At 37.7% G+C, this 20,315-nt stretch overlaps 1 protein-coding gene and 1 pseudogene across 2 annotated transcripts in view; one reads left to right on the top strand and one right to left on the bottom strand.

Moving 5' to 3' along the window:
• The window catches only part of ZGRF1 (zinc finger GRF-type containing 1), a 78,650-nt gene that overhangs the window by 3,664 nt on the left and 54,671 nt on the right, over positions 1 to 20,315 (top strand). Inside the window, exons 3-6 of the mRNA XM_080830616.1 lie at positions 5,014 to 5,073; positions 6,429 to 6,614; positions 6,954 to 9,216; positions 16,445 to 16,518. Coding sequence (XP_080686742.1) covers positions 5,014 to 5,073; positions 6,429 to 6,614; positions 6,954 to 9,216; positions 16,445 to 16,518 — 2,583 coding nt within the window. The remainder of the gene's footprint in view (positions 1 to 5,013; positions 5,074 to 6,428; positions 6,615 to 6,953; positions 9,217 to 16,444; positions 16,519 to 20,315) is intronic.
• LOC308359523 (large ribosomal subunit protein uL18-like) lies at positions 18,664 to 19,545 on the bottom strand (annotated as a pseudogene). The gene has a single exon. The product of its transcript is annotated as a large ribosomal subunit protein uL18-like (transcript).

The following is a 20,315-nucleotide window of genomic DNA, read 5'->3' as shown; positions in this document are numbered from 1 at the left end:
ATATGCAATGCAGTTGAACAGCTGCCTTTGGCTTGGGTCATGATCCCAGGGTCATCAAGTCCTGCGTTGGGCTCCCTGCTCAGTAGGGAGCCCACTTCTCCATCTTCCTCTGCCTGCTGCTCCCCCTACTTGTTCATGCTCTCTCTCTGTCAAATAAATAAGTAAAATCTTTAAAAAATATGCAATACAGTATTATTAATTATGGTCATCATGCTATTCGTTGTTTATTTTATAACTAGAGTTTTGTATCTTTTGACTCCCTTCATCTATTTAGCAACCCCACTACTGCCACTCTCCCCTAGATCGATTTTTAAAAAAAGCTCAAATTGTCATCTGCCAGGCATGCTATAAATGTGTCAACTTAGTCTACATAACTCCACTTTTAGAGTACTGTTTTTGTCTATATTTTACTGAGGTTGAAACTGAGACACAGAAAGATAAAGTAACTTGTCCACAGATCTCACAGCTAGAGAGTGGAGGAGTCATATGTGACCCTAGGCTTTTTGGCTCCAGAGCCATATCCTAACCAGTCTATTATAGTTTCTCTTAATACTACAGAATTGAAAGAACAACTTTATTAGCTCTACTCCTCAGCCGTTGTAGATCTCCATATTCTGTTTTTTTGTTTTTTTGTTTTTTTTTTAATTTTATTTTATTTAGGGATTCCTGGGTGGCTCAGTAGGTTAAGTGTTTGCCTTAGGCTTAGGTCATGATCCCAGCGTCCTGGGATCAAGCCTGATGTTGGGCTCCTTGCTCATCAGGAAACCTGCTTCTCCCTCTGCCTCTGCCCTTACCCCTGCTCATGCTTGCACTCACTCTCTCTCTTGGACAAATAAGTAAATAAAATTTTTTAAAAAATTAAATTTTATTTAAATTCAATTAATTAACATAGTGTATTATTAGTTTCAGAGGTAGAGTTCGGTGATTCATCAGTCACATATAACACCCAGTGCTCATTACATCACATGCCGTCCTTAATGCCCATCACCTAGTTACCTCATCCTCCTACCTGCCTCCCCTCCAGCAACCCTCAGTTTTATTTCCTATAGTCAGGAGTCTTTTGGGGCACCTGGGTGGCTTAGTTGGTTAAACATCTGCCTTCAGCTCAGGTCATGATCCCAGAACCCTGGGATCAATCCCCATGTCGGCTCCATGCTCTGCAGAAAGTCTGCTTCTCCCTCTCCCTCTGCTGCTCCCCCTGCTTGTGCTCTCAATCACAAGTAGGCAGAGAGGCAGGTGGGGTGGGGGAAGCAGACGCCCTGCTGAGCAGAGAGCCCGATGCGGGGCTTGATCCCAGGACCCTGAGATCATGACCTGAGCCGAAGGCAAAGGCTTAACTCAACTGAGCCACCCAGGAGCCCCTAAATAAATAAAATCTTCAAAAAAAAAAAAAAAAAGGTCTCTTATAGTTTGCCTCTCTCTCTCTGATTTCATCTTATTTTATTTTTGCCTCCCTTCCCCTGTGATCCTCTGTTTTATTTCTTAAATTCCACATGAGTGAAATCATATGATAATTGTCTTTCTCTGATGGACTTATTCCATATTCTGTTCTTACTCCATGTATCTATCACTGTGAAGTTATCAATAGGAGCAGCTTTTCAATGTAGAAAGGCTACTTATTTGTGAATTAACAATTAAAACACAGAAAGAAAAATTAGTTTTACTTTAAGACTTGAAGTTCAGTTTACAAATCTGATTAACTTCAGTTTAACTTTCAGTGGGCTTAGTGTTCAGTCAACTTAAGTTGAACAAACTAATACTCTCTTTTTAAAAAATATTTATTTGAGAGTGAGATTGCAGAAGAAGACAGAGAGCATGAGTTGGGGGTGGGCAGAGGGAGAGGGAGAAGTGGGCTCCCAGCTCAGCAGGGAGCCCAACGTGGCACTCAATCCCAAGACCCTGGGATAGACAACTGAACCACCCAGGTGCCCCACTAGATACCTTTTAAAAATTATTTTATTATTATTATTATTTTATTTATTTATTTTTTTGAGAGAGTGAGAGAGAGAGCATGTGAGCATGAGTGGATCAGAGGGAGAGGGAGAGAGAATCCCAAGCAGGCTGCACACCCAGTGCAGAGCTTGATGCAGGGCCCCATATCACGACCCTGAGATCATGAACCGAGCCAAAAGCAAAAGTCAGGTCTTCAACTGACTGAGCCATCCGGTTGCCCCAAGCTAGATACTTTTAATAATCCATCTATCAACAAACATAAAATTTTAAATATTTTAAATTTACAAATTTATTTGATTTTTTTTTTTCAAAGATTTTATTTTTAAATAATCTTCATTCACAATGTGGGGCTTGAACTGACAAACCCGAGATCAAGACTCAAATGCTCCTACCAAACCAGCCAGGTGCTACCCTGCCCCCTCCTTTTATTTATTTTTTTAAAAGATTTTATTTATTTGACAGAGAGACATAGTGAGAGAAGAAGCACAAGGAGGGGGAGTGGGAGAGGGAAAAGCAGGCTTCCCACCAAGCAGGGAGCCTGATGGGGAGCTCAATTTCAGGACCCTGGGATCATGACCTGAGCCGAAAGCAGATGTTTAAAGACTGAGTCACCCAGGTGCTCCTGTCCCCTCCTTTTTAAATAATCTCTACATCCAATTTGGGGCTTGAACTCACAACTCCAAGATCAAGAGTTGCATGTTGTATTGACTGAGCCAGATAGCTGCCCCTAAGTTTCTTTCTTTAGCATTTTAGTTTCCCTAACAAACAAAACCTCCCAATTAAATCCTTCTAAGATTTTTTTAAAAGATTTATTTGTTTATTATATATACATATATATATAGAGAGAGAGTGCATGCACTCGTGCAAACGAGGCGAGGGGCAGGAGAGAGAAAATCAGAGGCAGACCTTGTACTGAGTGCAGAGTCCAACTCAGGACATGATCCCACAACCTTGAGATCATGACCTCAGCCAAAATGAGGAGTTGGATTCCTAGCCAAATGAGGTACCCAGGCACCCCAACATTAAGATTTTGAGTTCCATTTTAACTTAATGAATTTGCAGTGTAATAGGAACATCTAAGTAATTGGCTCCAGAGACCTGGAACTCAGGAAAGTTCTGGGCTACTAATACTGATTGGGAATATGTGGCATTTAGATGATATTTGAAGCTTCTGGAGTGGATTCATACATTTATTTCTTTAACAGATGTTTTTTGAACACCTGTTAGGAGTTACATACTGTTCTAGGGGATACAGAGGAAACAACATGTGAACCCCAATATTTCAACTTTGTAGAAATATCATGGAGGAGACAGACCAATAAACTAAATGAATATGTTTGTCTAGTGGGTTAGGCAGACAACAAGGAGTAGAGTGAGCAAGGATGAGAATGGAGGTCAAGGGGATTATGTAGGCCTTATTGGTCATTGTAAGAGCTTTTATTCTTATTCTTTGGGAGCTGTGGAGACATTGGGAGGATTTGAGCAGAAGTATAATATGATCTGGTTTGTGTAGATGGTATCACTCAAGAATGGAGTATAGAGGGGTGCCTGGGTGGCTCAGTCCGTTAAGCATCCAACTCTTGATCCTACCTCAGGTCTCACTCTCAGGTTTGTGAGTTTAAGTCCTGCTTTGGGCTCCACACTTAGTGTGGAGCCTACTTAAAAGACAAAAATGGAGAATATAGAATATAAAGAATAGAGGGGAAAAGATAGAGCCTTTGTAAACACTAATCTTTTAAATAGCTATATTGAGATATAATTCACATGGTTTTCAGTTCACCCCTTTAAAGTATTCAGTTCATTGTTTCTGTATATTCACAGAATTTTGCAACCATTACTACAACATAATTTTAGAACATTTGTAACCCCCAAAAGAAATTCTACACCCAGTAATGGTTACTACTTGGTACCCACCTCCCAGTCCTAAGCAACTACTAGTCTACTTACTGTCTCAATAGATTTGCCTATTATGGACTTCTCACATGAATGGAATTGTACAATATGTAGTCTTTCATTGAATGACTTCTTTGATTTAGCATGTTTTCAAGGTTCATCCATGTTGAAGCATGCTTTAATACTTTATTCCTTTTATTGCTCAGTAATAGTCTATTGTGTGGATATATCACATTTTATTTATCCATTCTTCAGTAGATACACATTTGAGTTGTTTCCTCTTTTTGGCTGTTATGACTAATGCTGCTATGAACATTTTTGTGCAAGTTTTTGTGAAGACGTAGGTTTTCATTTCTCTGCATATGTAGAGTGGAGTGGACTTGCTGGATCACATGGCATCTCTCTCTTTATCTTTTTAAGGAACTGCCAAAACTATTCTTCAAAGTGATGGAAACAGCAATATTTAAGGGACTAGTGGAGAAACTGCTATAAAAAATGGCTAAGTACACAAGGAGAAAGCCAGAAAATTATAATTATCTTAACTTCCTTTTTCTCTCTTATAGCTTCCATTCGACAAATGTTATTTCTTATGCTTTATACAAGTCTCTTATCCCAATGCTGATGACTTATTTCAAGCACTGATCATCTCCCCTAATCCTCCATGCCACATCTTTTTTTTTTTTTTTTAAGATTTTATTTATTTATTTGAGAGAGGGAGACGGCGCATGCGTGCACACAGAGGGAGAAGCAGACTCCCTGCTGAGCAGAGAGCCCAGCTCTGGGCTCCATCCCAGGGCCCTGGGATTATGACCTGAGCCAAAGGTAGATGCTTAACCAACTGAGCCACTCAGGCACCCTGTTTACTCATCTTGCCTCCTGTTTTGCCCTCTCAGGCATTCCAATTCTGTTTTCCTCCTAGTTCCATTCTAGGATCCTCCTGGTAGAGATTAAGTTCATGAATTTCTGATGCATATACCTTTGCTGTCTTCCACAGACTGAAGAGTTGCTTAGGAAATACTTGAAATAGATGTACTTTCTAATCTAAAACAAAGAGGGTAATTCTTTCATTTTAAGATTTAATTATATAACCATGTTTGATTTGCTATTGAAGATGTTTAAGAAAAGCAGAATTATATATTTTTTAACATTTATTTTGTTTTGATATAGGCAATTTTATATGATGACAAAGGAGAATGTTTGGAGAGTATATTTCTTAAGTGCCTTGAGGTATTTTAATGTTTCTATCTTATTTTTAAGTTACTTAAATCTCTGTATTTAACTTAAAAAAATCTCTTTACTTCCTTTATGAATATTGTTAAAGAGTATAGTCATGGTATTAATGGTATTAATTATAGCTAGTACTTCTTTAACATTTATTATTAGCTACCTCTGTGGTAAAAACTTTTAGATATTGTTTCATTTAATCTTTAGACAACTCTGTGATTTTTTTTTTTAGATTAGGAGTACAGTACTGAAAGGTTCAGTAACTTGCCCATATTCATAGAATTGCAGTGGTAGGGCTGGGATCTGGACCCCAGAAACTGAGTCTGTAACCTAATTGTATTACATGGTCTTGATAGGCTGAGAATTATAATGGGTAATGTTTTCAGAAATTATTCCTATATATAATATTTTCTCAAATGTTCTCTGTTTTTCCTTTTGGAGAAAGGAAAGGAACTAATGGCATATTTATTGTAAAGAATAAGGATATTAAAGTTTGGTCATTCTGGGTTCATATCCCACTTTCAGATGCTTCCTAGCTAACCTAGCTTCTCTTGTGTCTAAATTCTGTACTGTAAAACATAGACCATAAGATAGACTTTATTGTGTTGGTCTAAAAATTAGAAATAATTTATGTAAACTGCAGTTTAATATGGTAATTCTAAAAGTGTTAAAGTGGATATTCTTATCATTGTGTTGATTTTGGCCATGGTGTTAAATTTTTAAAAAAATTTTTGTGGCATTAATAGTGGTTGTGGTATTTTTGTATTTACCAAAAGAGTCTATAAAAAGCACTATCTTAGTAGATGCTTAATTGGGTAAAACTACTGTTGTTATTATTTCATTTTAAATTATTTCATTAGGAAAGACTAAGCATATTATCTGTGATAATACACAGATTTTGTGTATCACCAACTAGGCTGATAATCTTATTTTTTTTTAAAGATTTTATTTATTTGAGAGAGAGAGAAAGAGTGAGCAGGAGAGAGAGAGACCATGAGCAGTGGGGAGAGGCACAGGGAGACGCAGACTCCTCACTAAATAAAGGAGCCTGATGTTGGGCTCCATTCTAGGACCCTGGGATCATGACCTGAGTCAAAGGCAGACACTCAACTGACTGAGCCACCCAGGCTACCTGATAGCTCTAATTTTGCTATATTATTATCCTTTTTTTGTGCTTATTGATAGTTAACTAGTCTATAATAATAAATGAAGATTTAACTATTGATTCATACATTTAATAATCATTTATTATCTTTTGTGTCTTGCTAGTGCTAATGACCTACTAGAACACATAAACAAATAATTAGATGTATGCAATTTTAAATTTATTTTTAAAAATTTATTCTTTTAAAATTTAGGTGAAGCCTGGAGATGACCTAGAAAGTGATCGATACTTAATCACAGTTGAGGAGGTTAAAGTTGCTGGAAACATAGCTGTTAAACAGGATGTCATTAAGGAAGCATCAGAGTTAAATCCAAGGAGATTAATATCCTCTGGCCGGTCCCTTGGATGTCAGCCTGCTGGTTTAAAAAGAAAGTTTACTGTAAGTTTCTCTGTTGAAAATAATAAATCAGTATATATTTCTAATATTATTTCAAGAAGTAGTGAATTTGAAACTATTGTACTCTATCATTAAAATGGTATTTCATAATAAATGTTTAGGTAGTGAGGAAGTAAACCCTAATTAGAAAAATCTTAATACAAATGAGTATTTACATTTTAATCTTGCAAATTTTATATCTTTATTACTTTACCTTGCAAAATAGACACATTCCTTTTTCTTTTCTTTCCTTATATTTTTTTTCCCTTTTTTTTAAGCCAGTCCATTTCAAAGTTTCTTTATAGATAATGGAACAGCTAATAATTGTTTTAATATTTTTAGGGTTTTCGAGGACCACGTCAAGTGCCAAAGAAAATGATTATTACAGAAAATGGTGAATCCGCAGAGTCACTTGAGGCTAAGAAACCTGGCCCTATTTTTCTTTCTCCCTTCTATAGCACACCTCCTTTGTTTTCTACTGTTGGAAAGAAAGATATAAATAACATGCCAAGAGACCCTGAGAACAGTGTCACTTACAAAGACAGAGAGACAAATGGCTTACATTTTTCTTCGGTTGTCCCTACTCTATCCTTCAAGAATAACCCAGAAATGAAATGTGAAGAAAATTATTTTTGCTCTCCTGTCTATTCTGTAAATAAGCATTCAGATTCTGCAATGACCAGTGAGATCTTAAAAAAAGATGGGTTGACATCTCACTGTTTAGGAGTTTCACAAAACATCAGAAGCAAAGCACAGATATTAGCTCTTCTGAAGTCCAAATCAACTGGTACATTTGAAGAACTAAATTCTGGGACTACAGAACATCTCCCTCAGATACAACTACAAGGAAGTGTAAACATTTCTATTAAACCAAAGTGCATAGTTGAACAAGAAGAGTGTGCTGAGATGAAGAGCACAGATAGTTTACACCACCAGCATCAATCAGAAAATACCATGAGAAATAAAAGCCGATGGGCCATGTATTTATCCTCCCAGAGCTCACCTGTACATTCTTCTACTGAAGATGGAAATAATATAGAAAGGAAACCGAAGGCCCAGGGAGACAATACAAATTTAGATTTGAAAGACCTTTTGGTACAAGAGAGGATACAGGTCTCTGAAACATGTGCTGAAAAGGGTAAAAAGTATAATGAAGTCAAGTCAGTAGATGATAGTGATCAGTCATTGGATCAGGAAGTAAAATTGGAAATTCCTTCATTCTGTAAAAGCAACAGCTTACCAGTTACTTGTAGCAGTGTGGAGTGTGATGGCTTATTATCAGAATATGACATTAAAAAGAATAATAAAATACCTGTTAGTCAAAATGACAAGATGTGTTTAAAAGGATCAACTCTCAGTAGAGAAAATGCTCAGGAGGTAAAGAAGTATGAACAGCCAATGTCATTCCTGCCAGAATCTGAACATCTGCAAACTGAGTCTTCTATAGCTAAGAATTCTAGGATCTCTGATGACTTTACCAACATGCTTTCTAAAAGTAATACTGATAATGGAAATCATAACAGTATTCCTGAACCTATGAGTAATGTAACACAGCCACTTGTGGAGGTGAGTTTTAATCTGAACAATTTTGAAACCAGCGACACTGAGGAGGAATCACAGGAAGACAACAAAATTTCCCAGGATTCAGAGGGTTGGGTAAAGGAAACTTTGGTTAATGACAGCAGTTTGAGTGTTCAGAAGAGATCTGAAGATACAAGCTGTAAGAAAGTTGGCAGTGAACATTTGTCTCTTTTAACATCTATTGGGGATATACCTACAGAGACATTTCCTATTAAAGAGACTCTGCTGTCAGAATTTTGTGATAAAGCTTGTGTAGGTGTTGACAGAGGACCTTGGAAAACTGGAAACGTTAGAAAAGAAATAGAAGAGTGTAGTGATATATTAAGCAGTTTTGACTCATCTTTAGAGGGGACTGATGATGTATCTGTAGATAATAATGAAAATGCTAACAAATCTATTCAAAAAGTCAGAATTAACTATGATATTGCTTCACTACAGAATAAATCTAAAGATATAAGCTCAAATTTACATATTCCTTGTTTAAACATAGCCACTGATCAGATTCCTAAAAACAGCGCATTCTCAGAACAGGCTGAGCCTCAGCCTTTTATTATGGGAAGTAACTTAGACAAAAATGATGAATGGCTTTTACTGTCAATGTCGAGCAGCGACATCAGTATCCAAGAATTAAATGTTAATCATAATCACTCTGAAGAATGTGTTGCTCTTGATAAATCAAGTACCCAAGTTTCTAATTCTTTGTTTTACCCTCTGGGAAAAAAGCATCCTATTTCCAAAGACACGGAAGCATATATTCCTGAATCTGAAGATTTGCGAAGGATTAGAAGTTTAGACCATGACCATGTTGAAGTAGAAACTGATGGAGAAAGCAAACAATATTCCAATAGTCCTAGAAATCCTTTGGAACTCTCTGGATTAGTAAATAACATTTCCATTTTAAAGTCATTGTCTGAACACAGTACGGCTTTAGAAGGCTTGGAAATATTGAAAAAGAAAAGTACTACCTTTAAACAACAAGGAACTCTGAGCCAGATGACTGATGAGCCAGATAACAATCCTGAAGGTTAGATTGGCATGTTTGTTTTGGATTGTTTTCTGTATACCTCAGAGGTTGGAAAGTATTTGCTTCAGAGGCTACATTAAAGAATTACATAGTAAATTTTTTTTTTTTTTTTTTAAGAGAAAAAGAGCGTGCCTGGGGAAGAGTGTGAGCAGGGGAAGGGGCAGAGGGAGAAGGAGTGAGAATCTTAAGCAGGTTACATGCCCAGCACAGAGTCTGACGCAGGGCTTGATCTCATGACCCTGAGATCATGACTTGAACCAAAGATGTTTTGCCTACTGAGCCACCCAGGTGCCTAAGAATTAGATAGTATTTAAATAGGCAGTATGTGTACTTGGTAAAATCAATTCTAATAGAGGATAAAATGGTGAAAAGTAAAACACCTTTCTAGTATAGTCCCTCAGTCCACTCCTAAGAATTAGCTAGTTTCCTTCTAGGGTATCCTTCTGGAAATAAGCATATACAGGCACATATAAGCAAGTATGTATGTGAATATCCATTCCTATCATACATTTTTTTAAAGATTTTATTTATTTATTTGACAGACAGAGATCACAAGTAGGCAGAGAGTCAGGCAAAGAGAGAGAAAGGGAAGCACGCTCCCCGCTGAGCAGAGAGCCTGACGTGGGGTTTGATCCCAGCACCCTGGGATCATGACCTGAGCCAAAGGCAGAGGCTTTAACCCACTGAGCCATCCAGGTGCCCCCCATCAGACATTTTTGAACATGTGTTAGGAGATACTTTTTAAAAAATAATCATTAGTTCATACTGATATCTCTAATTCCAGTTCTTAACCACTGGGTTCTTCCTGTCTTTCCTCAATTTCACGATTGTATTTCTTTACTACCAAAATGAGAAAAGGCCCTGGTTCCCAACAACATTAGTACGTTTACTTCCTCAATTCTATAATACACATCAAATGGCTTCCAAATTGTTACACTAGTATTACTACTAACAAAAAAACCTTTACAAGTGTGTAAAGTTCACAAATCCCTTTTTTTTTTTTTTTTAAGATTTTATTTGAGAGAGAGTAAGAAAAGAGCCTGAATGGTGGGGAGGGGCAGAGTGAGAAGCAGACTCCCAACTGAGCCTGAAGCCCAGTGTGGGGCCCCATCCCAGGTTCCCGAGATCATGACCTGAGCTGAAGGCAGATGCCTAACTGAGGTACCCAGGCACCCCTCTTTTGGTTTGTTTTTGCAGTATCTCCTTCTGAAAATACATAAGAGTATTAAGTTCAAAAGTTACTTGGGTGGGACATCTGGGTGGCTCAGTTGGTTGAGCGTCCAACTCTTGGTTTCGGCTCAGATCATGATCTCAGAGTGGTGGAACTGAGCCTCACATGCAATTCTGTGCTCGGTGGGGAGTCTGAGGTTCCTTCTCTGCCCCTCCCCTGCTTGTGTACGTACACAGGTGCACTATCGCTCTCTCTCAAATAAATATCTTTAAAAAGTTACTTGGGTTATTCTCTTTAGTGTGGTTATGTTATAATTTGATGTAAATATAAATTCACTGTTTATATTCAGTATGAGGACTTTTTTTGCCCATCCTTGTTGATTTATTTTTATTTCTGATTATGTAAAATATTAATCTAGTTCAGGAATCAAAGCTGTATAAAAACATAAACTCAGACGCCTTCCTGTGCCTTTCATCCTGTTCTTACCTACCTGCTAGACATAGCCAATATGTCATACCTGTGTTTCTTTTTGATAAAAGAAATACTCCGTATTTACATTCTTGTTCCCTCCCTATTCAACAAAAGATAGTATACTCTATATATTCTTTAGCACCTTCTTTTCACTTAATATATCCTGAAGTTTGCTTCATATCAATTCATAGGACACATCCTCATTTTTTGTTTATATCTGTGTAATATTCCGCTGTGTGGATGAACCATCATTTATGCAACCTGTCTCCAATACTTTGCTATTACAAATGATGTGATATTAAGTAGCTCCCCATGTATGTCTGTGTGTGTGTGTGTGTTTGCATATTTGAGGTGTGTCTTCAGGACAAATTCCTAGCAGCAGGGTTGCCAGGTAAATGTGTGACTTTATTAGATACTTCAAAATTCCCTCCATGTCTTATCCCCACCAGAAATGTATGAGAGTGCTTGTTTCTCCATAGTCTTGCCAGTGTGTTGCCAAGCTTTGGAATTTTTGCTAATCTGATAAATGAGAAATGGCATTTCAGTGTATTTAAATTTGTATTTCTCTTACTACAAGTGAAATTTAACATCTTTTCAAATGTTTAAGCATCATTTGTACATCTTTTTTCATGAACTGTCTTACCTTTTTTTTTTTTTTTTTTTAATTTATTTATTGGACAGACAGAGATCACAAGTAGGCAGAGAGGCAGGCAGAGACAGAGAGGGAAGCAGGCTCCCCGCTGAGCAGAGAGCCCGATGCGGGGCTCGATCCCAGGACCCTGGGACCATGACCTGAGCCGAAGGCAGAGGCCTTAACCCACTGAGCCACCCAGGTGTCCCTGTCTTACCTTTTTGTCCAGATGTTTAATGGCTGTTGGTATTTTTATTCTCGTTGATTTTTTTTTTTAATTTCTTTTCAGCATAACAGAATTCATTGTTTTTGCACCACACCCAGTGCTCCATGCAATACGTGCCCTCCTTAATATCCACCACCTGGCTCCCCCAACCTCCCACCCCCTGCCCCTTCAAAACCCTCAGATTGTTTCTCAGTCTCATTGATTTTTAAGAGTTTTTTTCTTAATATATTGGGGTACTAACCCTTTATTGGTGATGTGTGTTGCAGATACTCTCTTTTGTATGTCACTGGTCTTTTGACTTTGCTTATGGTATGTTGTCTTAGCATTTTTTAAAAAAGAAAACCAATATAGAACATATTAGTAAATATCAATATGGTACACATAAATGTGAATGAACAATGTACTTGGAGATACGTGAAAGTTAAAAATGGATTCTTTTTTTAAGAAATTGAGTTCTTATTTAAATATCTCAAGGGATTCCTGAGAAAGATAAGTTTAATGGCATTTGATAGTTTATTTTCTAAAAATTAAAAAGGAAAAAAATTTTCATGAAAAATAAGTAGGGGCAGATAAAATTATGTAATATATAAGGATATAGATTCCTATTTTGAAGATAATAGGAATTATAGAATTTAGTTTTAGGAAATCTTTTTTCTCATCAAGTTGGAAAGAGGATTATGGTTGAGTCTCATTATTTGCAGTAGTTATGTTCTATTGAATCAGCACAAACACAGGGCACCTGGGTGGCTCAGTTGGTTAGGCGACTGCCTTTGGCTTAGGTCATGATTCCAGGGTTCTGGGATCAAGCAGCACATTGGGTTTCTTGCTCAGTGGGGAGCCTACTTCTCCTTCCGCCTGCTATTTTATCTGCTTGTCCTCCATCTCTCTGTCAAATAAATAAATAAAATATTGAATCAACACAAACACTGAATTAGTGAAAAATGAGTCATTGTTTTTAGGGGTATTTTCCATCAAACCTCTGGTCAGAGCATTTTTATCAATTGATCAAAATCTTGTTTTTATGAGTGTTTCTATTTAAAGACATTAATTAATGTTGATCCGTTAACATTGAACTCATGGTGAACTACGCAATGAGTAGTTCCTGGAAAAAACTTCCCTTAACACACGTTTTCTCCGTAAAGGACATCACAGCCTTCTTGCACTTAGGAACACTAGACAGTATGCTTAGGGAACATTTGAAATAGCAAAGTCACTTACAGGAAGCCCCAAAGTGTAAAAAATGTACTAAATAGACCACAAAAAGGATACCTGTTCATAGTGTGAGAGCTCAAGGAGGCAGAGTATCACCTTGTTCTATCTCAGCTGGGAATGTATGTTAGGCAACTCATTTTTTGTAGCTCTGGATGTCCACAAATAACCTCAAAAACACAGGGTACTGGTTTCGGGGTTCCAAATAAATTTTAGTAAGTAGGTAGGATCTGTGAGTAATGAGGATTGACTATTTGTTTTCTGATATAATAGATTTCTCTAGAAAGGAATAAGTTGGTTTTCTTGAGACACTGAGAAACTTGAATCTATTTATTGGAATATAACAATTGACTTCATGGAGTAAGAATCGGTTTTACCACCAATTTAGGATATGTGAAAATGTTAAGATTTTTTTCCCATAGATTGAAGATTTTGTGGGATGATTGCATATATCTTAGAAATGTTCATTTATTTATTCTTGAGTGAATGTAGTAAAGGAAAACACATCAATTTTCACCAAGTGCCTTTTTATTTATTTTTTTTAGGATTTTATTTATTTATTTGACAGAGACAGTGAGAGAGGGAATACAAGCAGGGGGAGTGGGAGCAGGAGAAGCAGGCCTCCTGCAGAGCGGGGAGCCCCATGTGCTTGGGGCTCAATCCCAGGACCCTGGGATCGTGACCTGAGCTGAAGGCAGATGCTTAACGACAGAACCACCCAGGCACCCCCAAATTCCTTTTTAAAGCCTGTTTTAGAAATAGCATCAGGTTCCAAAATCCACTTACTTTAATTTCACTTAATTCTGAATTTTAACAGGAAAATAATGAAACCAGAAATAACAATTGACTAAAAATGAAGTTTACACTAGATTTAGTTATGATTTTTTTTTACAGTAAAGTTTTTTTATTTAAATAATCTCTACACCCAACAAGAAGCTTGAACTCGTGACCCTGAGATTAAGAGTTGTATGCTCAGGGCACCTGGGTGGCTCAGCCTTTGGGCATCTGCCTTCTACTCGGGTCTTGGTCCCAGGGTTCTGGGATCCAGCCCCGCATTGGGCTCCCTGCTCAGCAGGAAACCTGCTTCTCCCTCTCACAATCCCCTTGCTCGTGTTCCCTCTCTCGCTGTGTCTGTCTCCGTCAAATAAATAAACAAAATCTTTTAAAAAAAAAAGTTGCATGCTCCCCCAACTGAGCCAGCCAAGTGCCTCTGATTATCTTTTTTACAATAATAACCAATCTTTATTTCTAATAATCACTTTAAAATTATAGTCTTCTTGGTCACTTTAGAAGAAATTGAAACGATTGAATATGTACCTTTTTCTTTAAGGAAAAAAATCCTATTTTTAAACAGATACTCAGGTGGTATGGCCTGGCCATCTTCTCCTCTTTTCTATTCTGCAGACTTGCGAACTCTCCTGTTGGCAAGAGACTTTATATGTGTTAGGACTTTTGTCTGAACATCTTTACCTCTGGCATAGCTGGTAGCTTTTTCTTGTATTCAGATCTCAATTTAGATGTCACTTCTCATGAGAGATCTTTCCAATCATCCTATCATTATTCTCTGTCATATCAACCTTTGTTATGAAGCCCTTTTGTATCATAATCTGAATTTATCCTTTTTTTTTTTTTTTTAAATCTTCTGTGGCCTTCCTTTTTTAAGAAACTACTGTTTCCCCAGTGCCTGGCACAATGTACTTAGAAGATAATTGAAGGTTTTTTTCTCAAACCAAAGTCAAATGCATTTAAGGTAGACTCAGAAATAGCATTAAGTGCTTTTTTCTCATCTATGTTTGAACATAGCAGCAGTGTAATGGTCTTGGCTTTATTCTAACAGTTAATATTTCATTTTTAGCATTTTTTAGTGCAGGTTATTGGCTATTGAGTTGGTATTTTTCAATTAGTTTGAAAAAAGAAAAAAGGAAGCATTTCTACTATTTTTTTTTTTTTTTTTTAATTTTTTTATTTTAATAAACATATAATGTATTTTTATCCTCAGGGGTACAGGTCTGTGAATCGTCTGGTTTACACATTTCACAGCACTCATCATAGCACATACCCTCCCCAATGTCCATTTCCCCACCACCCTCTCCCATCCCCCTTCCCCCCCGCAACCCTCAGTCTGTTTCTTGAGATTGAGTCTTTTATGGTTTGTCTCCCTCCCAATCCCATCTTTTCATTTTTTCTTTTCCTACCTCCCCCCAAACCCCCCCACCTTGCATCTCCACTTCCTCATATCAAAGAGATCATATGATAGTTATATTTCTCCGATTGACTTATTTCGCTAAGCATGATACCCTCTAGTTCCATCCACGTCGTCGCAAATGGCAAGATTTCATGTCTTTTGATGGCTGCATAGTATTCCATTGTGTATATATACCACATCTTCTTTATCCATTCATCTGTTGATGGACATCTAGGCGCTTTCCACAGTTTGGCTATTGTGGACATTGCTGCTATAAACATTCGGGTGCACGTGCCCCTTCGGAGCACCACGTTTGTATCTTTAGGATATATACCCAGGAGTGCAATTGCTGGGTCGTAGGGTAGCTCTATTTTCAGTTTTTTGAGGAACCTCCACACTGTTTTCCAGAGTGGTTGCACCAGCTTGCATTCCCACCAACAGTGTAGGAGGGTTCCCCTCTCTCCGCATCCTCGCCAGCATCTGTCATTTCTTGACTTGTTAATTTTAGCCATTCTGACTGGTGTGAGGTGGAGCATTTCTACTATTAAAAAGTAACCAAAAAATCTTCTTTCTTGAATTAAAAAAAAATCAACATTTTCTGGTTTATTACTTTTTTTTTTTTTTTAATTTTTAAAAAGATTTTGTTTATTTGACATAGAGAGAATACAAGCAGGGGGAGGGGCAGAGGGAGAGGGAGAAGCTCAACCCCAGGACCTGAAATCATGACCTGAGTCAAAGGCAAATGCTTAACTGCCTGAGCCACGCAGGTAGCCCTTTTTCTTGAATTTTATCTTGAAAATGTTTGTCTACACATACACTACATAGATACACAGAGAGAATAGTCAGTGAATCCTGAAATATCCAAAGTCCAGATTCAACAATTATCAAGAATACCTCATCTTCAAGTTTAAGCTGTATTCCTGCTTTCATTCAGTTTTATAAGTAAGGGTTGTTTTTTTTTAGAAGGTTTTATTTATTTATTTGGCAGAGAGAGACACAGCGAGAGAGGGAACACAGGCAGGAGGACTTGGAAAAGAAAAGCAGGCTTCGTGCTGAGCAGGGAGCCTGATGTGGGGCACAATCCCAGGACGATGTGATCATGACCTCAGCGGAAGGCAAATGCCCAATGACTGAGCCACTGTTTTTTTTTTTTTTTTAAGATTTTATTATTTTTAAGTAACCTCTATACCCAGTGTGGGGCTCAAACCTACAACCCTGAGATCAGTCACATGCTACACTGACTGAGTCAGCCAGGCTCCCCTAGAAATAAGTTTTTAAAAAGTTTAAAACACTATATATGACATGAATAAAATTATTTTATTTTATGTGTTATAGTTAGGAAACCATTGACTGCAGGAGTTTTACAAGCTTTACCAAAGTTGCCTCATCTGAACCAGGATTCTCAACAGGTACATTTTTTCCCTATATTCTTTTATTTTGATATAGAATGTTCTATACTGTTCTTTATGATGAGACTGCAGTAATATATAGGGTCCCAAGATATCTTATCTCATGCCCGCCCCCAACTTGTATCTCAGTAATTATTTTCATTATATCCTTGAGGGGAAAAGAGTCTAGCAGTTCCATTTATTAAGTAGTTAGTAGTATTAAGCAACTTAGTAAGTAAGTATTATGTCCTACTAATTTAGTAAGCTTTTTATTTTTATTTTTTCCCGTTTAATTGGTATTGTTGACATATAATATTGTATCGGTTTAAGGTGTACAACATAATGATTTAACATATGTATATATTGTGAATATATATGATTACTGTAAGCCTTTTATTTTATCTTATTTTATTTTACTTTTTAAGTAGGCTCTTCACCCAGCTCAGAACCCAGTGCAGGGTTTGAGCTCATGACCCTGAGGTCAAGACCTGAGCTGAGATCAAGTGTTGGTACTTAACTGACTGAGCCACCCAGGGGCACTCCCTCATTCCGCTTTTTTTTTTTAAGTGGGCTCCACCCAGCACGGAGCCCAATGTAAACATTTTATTTTTATGTATTTATTTATTTATTTATTTATTTTTAAAGATTCCATTTATCCATTTGACAGAGTTCACAAGTGGGCAGAGAAGCAGGCAGAGAGAGGAGGAAGCAGGCTCCCTGCTGAGCAGACAGCCCGATGTGGGGCTCGATCCCAGGACCCTGGGATCATGACCTGAGCCGAAGGCAGAGGCTTTAACCCACTGAGCCACCCAGGCGCCCCGCATTTTGTTTTTAAATAAGCATAATTGCTAATGGAATGTATGCGCTTGTTGGGCATTGCACCACTTCTCAAACCTTAGAATAGATTAGTTTTCTTGTTCACATTGATTTTTGCATGGTAATTGATTTTTATCATAGCAGTTTCTGAAAACTCAACTTTACAAAGATAAAATGCCATTGAAAGAGATGGCATAAGATCTGATGTTGAACTGAACTCCCTTGAGTTAACAGTTCATTCAGTGATCAACAGATGCCAAGTGATAATTGTATTTCCCTTTAAATTTATTTAAATTTTAAAATTTTTATAATTTTTTTAAAGATTTTATTTGAGAGACAGCTAGAGAGAGCTAGAAAGAGCATGAATGGTGTGGAGGGGCAGAGGAAGAGGAAGAAGCATACTCTGCGCTAAGCAGGGAGCCTGAAGCAGCGCTTGATGCAAGACCCTGAGATCATGCCCTGAGCTGAAGGCAGACCCTTAACCACCTGAGCCACCAAGCATGCCAATTTTTATTTGAGAGACAGAGAGAGAGAGAGAGAGAAAGAGAGAAAGAGAGAAAGGGAGAAAATGCACACAAGCCAGGGGAAGACCAGAGGGGGAAGGAGAGGGAGAGAGAGAATCTTTTAAGCAGACTCTGTTGAGTGCAAAGCCCAGTGAAGGGCTCAATCTCCCAACCTTGAGATCATGACCTGAGCCAAAACCAAGAGTTGGATGCTCAACCCACTGAGCCATCCAGACACCCCGTCCCTTAAATTTAAAACATTTTGTGCAGCCCCTGTTGAGTTACTGTGGTACTGCAAAGTACCTTGTTGAGCAGTTTAGGAACCATGGTAATACTGTAAAAATTATGGTACTAATTAGAATACATTGAAATTCTAGAATAAATCCTCTAAATTAGTGTTTCTTCTTGGGGATGTTTAATGTATTTGGAGGGATATTCATTATATGGCACTACTCTTTCTAAAAGACATGTTTGAAACAAAAGAAAGTGAAATGTTTCCTTTGCCCCCATTTTGTATCTTACTCTATTTTCCATGTTACTGGTTTTTTTCTCCTTTTTTAAATACAGAAAAAATGAAGAAAAATAAAACTCACCCTATCACTGATGGGTAATTATTAATGTTTACAACATTTTAGGCCCATTTTCAAAAATATGGTTAGATTGTTATATGTGTAAACAGTTTTCTGTCTTTCCCCCTTAATATTTTATGTTTCTCACCTTATTAAGATACCTCTTAAATATATCTTCTACTTATTTATTTATTTAGTTAATTTTTTAGCTCCTTGGTGAGTAAGCTTATTATTGTCTTTATCTGAAAAATCTTCACAGAAAATTGTGGTTTGGTTTATTAGCTCTTAGCAGTCTGCTCCTGAGCTCTAAGGAACCTTACCTTCCTCTGAGCTACCCAGTTTTTCTTCCTGGGCAAGGGACATTTGGGGATGGTTCCACCTCTTCTTTTTAACTTCTTTCTTAGGCTTCTTCTAGACTGGATTGTCTCATATAGCAGCATGAGCTTTCTTAACACATCTCCGTCATGTCTGGAGTTACATTGTTGTTTTTGTATTGAGAGAGCTGTTTCTTGTAAGCATCTTCATCTTCTTCCATTAGTAATGCATATCATCTGCAACGTTCTGACCCATGATGAGCTTCTGATGTACTTCTGCATTGAATTCCTTGCTTTCTGAATCATAACTAGGAAATCATTTGGTACTGTGAGAGATAGACAAGCCTCCATTCACAGCTCCCGTGAGGCCCCAAAACTTTATTTTCAGAAGTAGTTCTGCCAAGCTCTGAATCCAGATAGCAGGTGAAAGTAGCAGGTTGACCATCAGTGTTTCCACATTGCATTCATCTTGTCACCTCCACTTGGGCTTCATAGATCTTGTCCATGTCAGATCTCTTGAGAAGCCTGTGGGTCAGCAGCAGGCCGGTACAATATGCTGCAGCATAATTTGTCAGGCCAACCTTCACACCATACTCTGGGGTTCATGAGCTTACGCTGCACAACTCTCATATCTCCTTCTGTGTGGGTGTGAGTAATCTGACAAATGAGATCTCTTTTGGTTATACAGATTGTCATCCTGTAGTGAGGCGTGTTGTATTTATTTTTATCCTGAATTACCAAGTGTTTCCGAGCATAGTAATCAGTTTTATCCTCTCGTCATCTTTGAAATTTCACTTGGTATCTCTTAAAGTAAGACTTATTCTTGACAACTTTAACAAACACCATCCTGCAGAACAGAGACCACATTAGCCACTCAACCACAGACCAGCAGTTTAATATCTTTTAGAGGTTATTTACCATCCCATCCTATGGATAGTCTGTGCTTTGGATAAGCAGTGCCCTATTTTGAAGATTTAAATTATTTCTAGCATTTTGCTAGGATAAATAAAACTTCAGCAAATGTTTTTGCACATAAATCGTTGTTTACATTTTGAGTTATTTCCTTAGATTTGAGTCCCACATGTGGAACTGATAACTTGAAAGGCTAAGAACAATTTTTTTTTTCTTTTAAGATTTATTTATTTGACAGAGAGAGATCACAAGTAGGCAGAGAGGCAGGCAGAGAGAGAAGGGGGAAAAAGGCACCCTGCTGAACAGAGAGCCTGATGCAGGGCTCGATCCCAGGATCCTGAGATCATGACCTGAGCCTAAGGCAGAGGCTTAACCCACTGAGCCATCCAGGTGCCGCTAAGAACAATTTTCTTGATTTATACTGTCAAATCTAAAAATCTTACTCTTTTGTAGAATGAATATTTATTTCACTTCACATTCACCGGTACTAAGATATTTTCAAAGCTGGGTCATGTAGGGTGGCTTGGTTGCTTGGACATCCAACTGTTGATTTCAGCTTGGGTTGTGATCCTGGGTCCGTGGGATGAGTCCCAGATTGGGCTCTGCTCTGCTGTGAGGGCTGCTTTCAGCTTCTCTCTCTTTCCTCTTCCCTTCCCCCTCAGTCTCGCACTCTCTCTCTTCTCATAATAAATAAATAAAATTTT

This window comes from Martes martes (assembly GCF_963455335.1).
Source record: "Martes martes genome assembly, chromosome: 2".
Lineage (NCBI taxonomy): Eukaryota > Metazoa > Chordata > Mammalia > Carnivora > Mustelidae > Martes > Martes martes.
The sequence above is the reverse complement of the archived record's forward strand: the minus strand, read 5'-3'. Positions and strand labels throughout refer to the sequence as shown.